Genomic DNA, 8,857 nt, shown 5'->3' with positions numbered 1-8,857 from the left:
AAAAGTAATAAGAAAGAACAGCAGTGGAGCTCGACTTGACACTTCAGTGCCAACCTACAGCTAAACATTTCCTCCATCAAGGCACTACCTCCCAAAGATTCTCTAACCTTCCTAAACAGTACCACCAACTGGGTATTAAATATTAAAACAAATCAATCTATAGGGCATTATATTCAAGTCATCACATTGAATGAGAAAAAAGGGAAATAAAATAGGGACAAAATCTATGTCTCAAGTCTCCTTTTATAAAATTATTAATCTCTTGAAGATGCCATTCTTAAGGCTTTATCTTGACTAAATTACATTTCCAAATCCCTGTTTTTAAGAAGCATTATTTTGAAGATTTGGAATTACACACATGAATCTCAGGAAGGATGATACAACATTTAGTCTACATAGGAATTAATTTGATAATAAAATTGTTTTTTCAAGATCAACTTAGAATTATTAAATCTTTTGCATCAATTATTTTCGCATTTATATGATATGATATCTGAAGAGATACAATTTACAAAAGGATTTATTTGCACTTATAGTTACAAAGTATATAGTCCATCATGGCTAGAATGGCATGTCAGGATCAGGATGCTGGCCCATGACAATGTCAGATAGGAAGCCAAAGATGAACTGAAAATGCAGCTAGGGTATCAAGCCTTAAGGTCCACACCCAGGGACCCATTTCATCTAACATGCATGTACTTCCTAAAGGCTTTGTTTTCCCAAACAGTTGGGGAACAAGTGTTCAAAACTGGGGTGCTATGAAGGACATTTTGCTTTTAAACGAACACATTTCATATATCCTGGAAGAGAATGGCTATTGTAACAGTCACAATAACTCTGAAGGAAGAAAAACTTTGGAATGGTAAGAAGACTGGTAAAATAGTTTCATGTAAAATAGTAATAAAAGACTCTAATCATTTATAAATTCTAAGGAAATAGAAAGAAATAATTCCCTAACTCTACTACTGGCCATTTTTTTCAAATTATTTTCAGTAGCAATCATCATATTTATAGGATATATTTCATTTTATTTTGTTCTTTTAGACATTGAAAAGTAATTGAACAGTTGACTATAAAATGGTCTTATTTGGTGTTATTTTTATGTTAGATATAGAATTAAAGGAATAAGGCCTTTTTCTAGTGGTATAGGGACTGTACAATGTCTATTGCAACAGAAAAATAAAATGAGAAAAATGAAAATTCTGATTTCATTTAAAAGTTTGTTTTAATATATTTGATAAGATATTCTTCAATTTCTAAACAAATTATTCCTTATGATCTTTAGTCTTCTGAATCAAGCAATAGGAAAATAGCACCTTGCTGAGATAGCTTGTGGATTATCCCAAGGGGCACCTCTAAAATATTAAATGCTCATTTAGAGCACAGTGAGCCACCTCCCTCTAAGTGATTCTTGAAAGTAAGCTGAGCACCTTTGTTTGACCCAAATAAATCTTCATTTGTCTGAATGGTTAATTGGATGACTCATTTCATTTGCTCTTCTCTTTAGCTGACAATTACCATATATACTTGATATGGATTACTCCTTTTTCACAAAATGACATTTCACTGTAAGGAAGCACTGAACACAATTTATACTCTTTAATTACTGAGAAAGCACCTCATGATTTAGTTATAGGACCTCAGGGATATCACAGTGAATCTCAAACATTTTAGTAAAACATAAATTATGTAAAAGGAATTGATTTATTTTGATCTCTTTTGATTTTGGAAAAAAATGCCAATTTGTGTATATCTTATTTGATCATAATTGTGAAAAATAGTTTATAAACAATTTCAGTAGTTCATCCATTTCAAGCATGAGCTCTTTAACTAAACCAAATAAATAAATATATATATATATATATATTTTATTGAAGTAATATGAAGTGAATTTTTAATATTCTAAGAAGTTTTCTGACATCCCTCCCAATTTCAAAGCACATGAACTTACACTTAGAAACCAGAATTCTTTGTTAATGGACAAATTATATCATAAACCTGATCACTTATCCCTAAATATAACACATGTACATTTAAAACCTGTAATGTACATAGTTTTATTTAAGATAGCATCATATAGAAAACAAGAAAAAGCTTTTAGATATTGACCTCTTGTGTAACTTTTTATTTTAAGAATTTTCATATACCTAACCTTTAAAATTTTGTGGAGAAATACATTAATTTGGGAATAATAATGAGAATACAAATCAATATTAATGCCAGCAGAAATGTGATGCCTTCATAGATAAAACTAAATAAAAAATGAGGTAACAACTGTGTATTGTTGGTTTCTTAAAACATTTGGTGATTTCAAAAGTACTTTAATTGACAGAAGTTGTTGAATCTAATATAAATAGATGATGCCCAAGCTGAATTTGATATTCCTTGTCTCCTTGATTTTCCCAAACCTAAGCTTCATTCCCAGTAAACCACTAGCTTCATGGGTCTATTATTTTCCCCTGAAAATCCCCAGATTGTGCCTATCAGTTATTGTTTAGCAATCAAATTAGTGTGTGGAGTGAGCCATTATAGGCAAATGTGTATTTTTCTCCCCAGAACTCAAAGACTCAAAGTAGAAACTGATTGGGAATTAGTCTTAAATCATGATTTAAAATGGTACATGTGGTATGCTGTGTGTGTGTGTTTCTATGCACATGTTTGATGTGTGTTTATTGAACATGAATTCAGAGAGGCCATAGGACATTCTAGAATGCTAGCCCTCAGGAATGCCATCCACCTGTTTGTTTTTTTCTTCTTCTTCTTCTTCTTCTTCTTCTTCTTCTTCTTCTTCTTCTTCTTCTTCTTCTTCTTCTTCTTCTTCTTCTTCTTCTTCTTCTTCTTCTTCTTCTTCTTCTTCTTCTTCTTCTCCTCCTTCTCCTTCTCCTTCTCCTTCTCCTTCTCCTTCTCCTTCTCCTTCTCCTTCTCCTTCTCCTTCTCCTTCTCCTTCTCCTTCTCCTTCTCCTTCTTCTTCTTCTTCTTCTTCTTCTTCTTTTTTTTTTTTTGAGATAGGGCTTCTCATTGATCTGGAACTTGCCATTTGGGCTATACTAGCTGGTGATTGGCCCCAGTGAGCATCTTATCTGTACAGCTTCAGTCTTGGGATTACAAATGCCTATTATTGAAATAGTGATTTTTAAATTATATAGTATCTATATATTACTCCACAAGCCAGTAAAACAAAATCAATTGTCAGTTTGGTTTCTTAAGTAAATTGCTATTCCAATACTATTGATTCTAATTTGTTGACAGGCTTTGTTATTTGTCAACTCAATATACATGCTTCTTTGCTTAACAATTGATCTATGGTCTATCATAATTAAAATTCTAGCACTTATGGATAAAACATTTTATTACCTTAAGTTCCTGTGTGAGCTACTTTCTTGATTCTGTGAATAAGTGACTACACATAACCTAAGGAATAAAAGAGGTTTGTCAAGCTCACAGTTTCAAGTGGATATGTTCCATCATAATGGAAAAGGTATTTTGGCAGGAGCAGGAAGCCAAGCTGGCCAATAAGAGCCAGAGTCAGGAAGACATGGATGAACCAAAAGTCAGGGAATGGTATAAAATCTCGAAGTTCACCCTGACAGACCCACTTCCTACAGCAACCTCCTCCTCAAATTTCCACAAACTTCCCAAATACTATAACCAGATGGAGACCAAGTGTTCAAACATATGAGCTTATCATAGGTGATTTTTTTTTTTACTGTACTACAAGTTTTATTTATATTAACCCCTCTGAAAGTGCATTGCAAGTACAGATATCAGCAAATCCATTACACATTTAGTTTACTAAGGAGAAATAAAACAGGAGGTGACAGAGGTAACTCTTTTCACTATGGCCTGTAACTTTGGTCCGGGACTTCAGAACACCAAGGTCCCATTGGGAGCCTCTGCACATGGCTGCCAGCTGCACTGTACCACCAATGCTCTGCTTCAGCTCCTGGGGGAAGGGGTTTACAATATCTGCAGGTGGGCTGGAGAGATAGATGGCTTTGCGGCTAAGCGCTTGCCTGTGAAGCCTAAGGACCCTGGTTCAAGGCTCGATTCCCCAGGACCCACGTTAGCCAGATGCACAAGGCGGCACACACATCTGGAGTTTGTTTGCAGTGGCTGGAGGCCCTGGCACACCCATTCTCTCTCTCCTTCTCTGCTTCTCTCTGTCTCTCTGTCCGTCGCTCTGAAATAAAGGAAAATTAAATATATATATATATATCTGCAGATATAAACAAGCCAGGCTTTGGCTACCCATTCCATTCAGTTTCGTAGTATCTTTTTGTTGCAAATCTGCCTACCAAATCTGGACTCTGACATCTGTTTTGAATTACGTTAAAATCAAGTTAATCCAGGTGTTGGTGATGCACTTTTAATCCCAGTGCTCGGGAGGCAGAGGTAGGAGGACCAGCCTGAGACTACAGACTGAATTCCAGGTCAGCCTGGGCTAGAGTGAAACCTTATCTCCAAAACAAAAACAAAAACATGTAGTAATTACAGATAAGAAGCTCTTCATAAATAATACTGTTCACAAGCAAAGATTGGTAACATGAAACAATGTGCTGTTAAACTCAAGGGAAATTTCATTCGATATGAACTTACACATGTACAAGCTTTCCACATTGCTTAATCAAGTGACTTACAGTAGACACCTTCCTGGGCACTTCTGTGTTGCCACTTTTTTTTTTTTAATTTTCTGCATTTAGATTAAAAGGTGTTTCTTCCCAAGAAACTGGACTTTTCTGTCAAATGCACTTGACCGAATGGGTGAATTGGGCTCATAAAATGGGTTCATTGCAAACTTGATATACAAATCATAAACGTCGGTAAAGAAGTTCTTAATCCCGTCCTCTTGCCGCACGTCATGCAGCATAATGAAACGCATCTGGCCCGCGGTGACAAACGCCGACACAAACCACTCGTTGAATTTGTCCACAGTTTTCAAGTACATGTTGTTGGACAGCCACATGTTTTCGTCCACGAGGTCTAGGGCAGCATGAGCTATGAACTGGTTGAGGTGACGATGGTCATCTTTGGATTCTGCTTTCCCTGCTGGCAAAAACTCCATCTCAAAAACTGGATTGTCATGGTGGCCAACAATTACAAAGTAGAAACTTCCAGACATTGTTTTCAGTCTTCAGTGTGTGGCTCCTGAGATAAGCCGCCTTCCTCGCGGTGGTGGTGGGGCGCCGAGGCAGCCGGAGCAGGACGACGCGTCAGCGGCCATGACCCGGGGTGTCCCCGGTGCAGCCATAGGTGAAATTTTGTATGCAAACCATAACATTCTGCCTCTAGATCTCATGGGTTCATGATCATGTCATGCAATATGCATTCCACTCAACTTAAAAAGGCCCCATATTCAGTAATAGTCCAAATATTGTTCAAAATTCTATAACTAAGTCTCTTCTGAGTTTGAAGGCATTCTCTTAACTGATCTCCTGAAAAATCAAAAACAAATTAAATACTTCAAACATAAAATGGCACAGAGTAAACATGCCCATTGACAAAAGAGGAATGGGAATATAGTACAGAATGATTGGGCTAAAGCAAGATCAAAAGTCACAGGACATACACCAAATTCTGCAACACTATGTCCAGAATCTAAAACTTGTGATGAAATTGTCTAGGATCCAAAAGACTTGGTACAGGGCCTAGAGAAATAAAGCTGGAACAGAACTAGAAGTTTTCACCCTCCTGGCCAGTGTTTATAATTCCAGAAGGTGAAATGCTATTTTCTGTGAAAGAAAAAAATCATCAAAGTTTTTTCCCACCTGGGATCATATGTGCTACAATATTGACTTGATAAGCAATATGTGACTTCTGGTGCAATAGTGGCATTATTCTTATGTGGGAAACCAATCACTTTCTGGATGTATTCAAGGCTGACTTCACAGGAAAGAATTCAACACTCTACTGTAATCCTAGTTAAAAAAAACAAAACTCATGGCTGGGGTGAATTTATTAATTTTGTTCTACTGAATGGAAAGGTTGTCAAACTTCCATCAAAATATTTATTGTTATACCAACCAATTAATACTTCTATCAGCTTTGGTTTTAAAAGCTTTGCTTTTTTTTGAGTGGACAGTGGTTACTTCAGTGACTCCTAAGTGGATAAAGTACTGAGAGTATGTGACTGTTAATTGCTTAGACATTTGGGGACATTTATATCACCCCTCATAGCTCAGAGAACAACATGGGAAGGGGACAAGAAGAATATAAGAGCCAATTGACAGGGAAGAGTGTTGTGGAATGTTGTCATCTAGACATAGAATAGCCTTGCACTCATGAGCTCATAGCTGCTATGGTTTCCTGGGTAAGATTAAGCCTGTCAACATTCCATCTTGGATGAGAGAGAGGCTTATGAGAGAGGCTAGTTGATAGTGCTAGGGGCAGGGAGTCATTTTATTCAGTGGTGTAGCCACTGTTATGCTGCACATGTTCTGTTAAATAAAATCCCCCACATGCTTATACAAGCAACCATAATCAAACTAAGTAGGCCACAGAAAAATCTAGAAATTATAGTAGAAGTGAAACTAGCTGGGAAGAAGGATTTAGCAGTACTGGGTGGGGGGAGACAAAAGATGATATGATAATGGGGGCATGAATATGATCAAAATACAATATATATCTATATTAAATTATTGAAGAAAAATTAACAAAAATAAAATTAAAATGCCTACTGAGGGCTTAGTTCTTCAGGTTCAAAGCCAAGTCATATAACTTTGTATATGGAAAGTCAAAGGTAGTCTAGAGATTTAGTTCAGTCATTCATTACTTGGTGTGATACTCTAGGTTTAATCCCCAGTTAAGCAAAATTTTTAAAACATTGTACATTATGTGAGATGAGATGTTTAAGTGTGCTGTCAGTGTAACAAGGTATACTGTTTTATGGCAATGGTAAAAAAAAAAAAATATATATAGCATAGCAACTTGCTACAGTGTTTCAAGAGCAGCCAGTAGTGGGATGAAGAGATGGCTCAGTGGCTAGGTGCACTTACTGCTCAAGTATGAAAGTCTAAGGGAAACTGGAGGGGCCTGAGACAGCAGAGTTCAAATCTCCACATGACATGTAAACACGTGGGCATGGCCAAGTATGCCTGTAACCCCAATTTTACAGGGGTGCAGAAATGTGAGAATTGTCAGAACCCTGAAAGCTCCAGAATCAATAAAGAGTATAAAACTCAAAAGAAGATCATGACAGAAGAGTGGCAGAATGGGATACACGATATTCTGCCCCAGCCACTGTAGGCAAGCACACCCTCTGTAGGCAAGCATATGGCGCACCATGCCAACCCCTCACACATACACACACAAGGAAAATTGCATAGACAGATTATAGATAGTTAGATAGATGAGATAGATAGATAGATAGATAGATAGATAGATAGATAGATAGATAGATAGATAGATAGATAGCTTATAGACAGATAGGTGATAAAGTAAAGCTAGTGGTTTTATAACTGTTTTGCCTATGTTCAAATTCTGGTTCCATCATTTACTAGTTTGTGTAACTTTGGGTAAACAACTTTACCCCTCTGCCTTGGCTTTCTCTTTTGTAAAATGTAATGTACATTCTACATTGGAATGCTGGCAACCAAACAGTATAGTACAAGAAATACCTACACAAGACCATCATAAGAGGAGGAAAAGATAATGACATTAAAATAAAAGAGAGACTGATTGAGATGGGGAGGGGATATGATGGAGAATGGAGTTTCAAAGGGAAAAGTAGGGAGGAGGGTATTACCATGGGACATTTTTTATAATCATGGAAGTTGTTAATAAAAATTTGAGGGCTGGAGAGGTGGCTTAGCAGTTAAATGCTTGCCTGTGAAGCCTAAGGACCCCAGATCAAGGCTCGACTCCTCAGGACCCATGTTAGCTAGATGCACAGGGGGGGTGCATGCATCTGGAGTTCGCTTGCAGTGGCTGGAGGCCCTTGTGTGCCCATTCTGTCTCTGTCTCTGTCTCTGTCTCTGTCTGTCTCTCTCTCTCTCTCTCTCTCTCTCTCTCTCTCTATCCCTCTCTCTGCCTCTTTCTCTCTTTGTCTGTTGCTCTTAAATAAATAAATAAAAATTAAAATAAAAAAAATTGAAATAAAAAAGAAATATATTAAACTACTAATATATCATCTTCAAATATTATGTATTCTCAGTAATGGTATTTCTATAAAGCACAGCATCTATTAATATCAATATGAATAATAAAATGTAGAAATTAGGCTTTAGGTATAGCATAGTGGTACAGTTCTTGTCTAGGATGTGTCAGGCATTAGGTTCATTCCTCAGTACTGCAAAAATAAAAATAAATAAATAATTGTGGTTCCCCCGAAGGCAACCAGACAGCCATGGTGAGTGTGCAAAAGAATCGCTTTCAGGAGACAGTCTCTGTGAACAGCTCAGTTTGATCAGTAAGGAAATGGGTTTATAAGCAGTTGAGGGTCATAAGGGGATTGGATGTACAAGGTGCTTGCTGATGCCTAATCAGCATATGGAAACATACATTCCAGCACGTAAACAATGGTAGGGTACAGGAGATGGGCTGTGCAAAGGTTGTTGGCTGATACCACATAAGGAGTTGCCTAGGTAACTGGCCAAGTGTCACAGGGCAAAGCCTAAGTTCAGGTGTGCTTGACTTGGAGAGGGAGTGGCCTCCTGTAGCCGTGGGATCCTTAGCTGTGCCTGGCAGCTCAGGCCCATCTACTGAAGGCTGACAAATAATGATAAGTAAACAAAGACAAATAAGTAATGAAGGGTCCTGTGTATATTGGGAAAGGGAAGAGAATAATCTATTGTCTCAGGATAAAAACATAGAAACTTCAAACAGTGAAATGTGAAAAGAATATATAATCTAAACAGAACAA

At 37.2% G+C, this 8,857-nt stretch overlaps 1 protein-coding gene across 1 annotated transcript; it reads right to left on the bottom strand.

Moving 5' to 3' along the window:
• Positions 1–4,678: 4,678 nt before the first annotated feature.
• LOC123453222 (trafficking protein particle complex subunit 2-like) lies at positions 4,679–5,122 on the bottom strand. The gene has a single exon (XM_045140820.1). It carries the CDS (start codon positions 5,117–5,119, stop codon positions 4,697–4,699), a length of 423 nt encoding a protein of 140 aa, XP_044996755.1. The 5' UTR covers positions 5,120–5,122; the 3' UTR covers positions 4,679–4,696.
• Positions 5,123–8,857: the final 3,735 nt, after the last annotated feature.

This window comes from Jaculus jaculus, chromosome X, assembly GCF_020740685.1.
Source record: "Jaculus jaculus isolate mJacJac1 chromosome X, mJacJac1.mat.Y.cur, whole genome shotgun sequence".
NCBI lineage: Eukaryota > Metazoa > Chordata > Mammalia > Rodentia > Dipodidae > Jaculus > Jaculus jaculus.
This window is presented reverse-complemented; position numbering and strand designations above follow the sequence as displayed.

Coding starts and splice junctions, on each gene's coding strand:
- LOC123453222 (XM_045140820.1), bottom strand. CDS start 5,119: ATGTCTGGAAGTTTCTACTTTGTAATTGTTGGCCACCATGACAATCCA.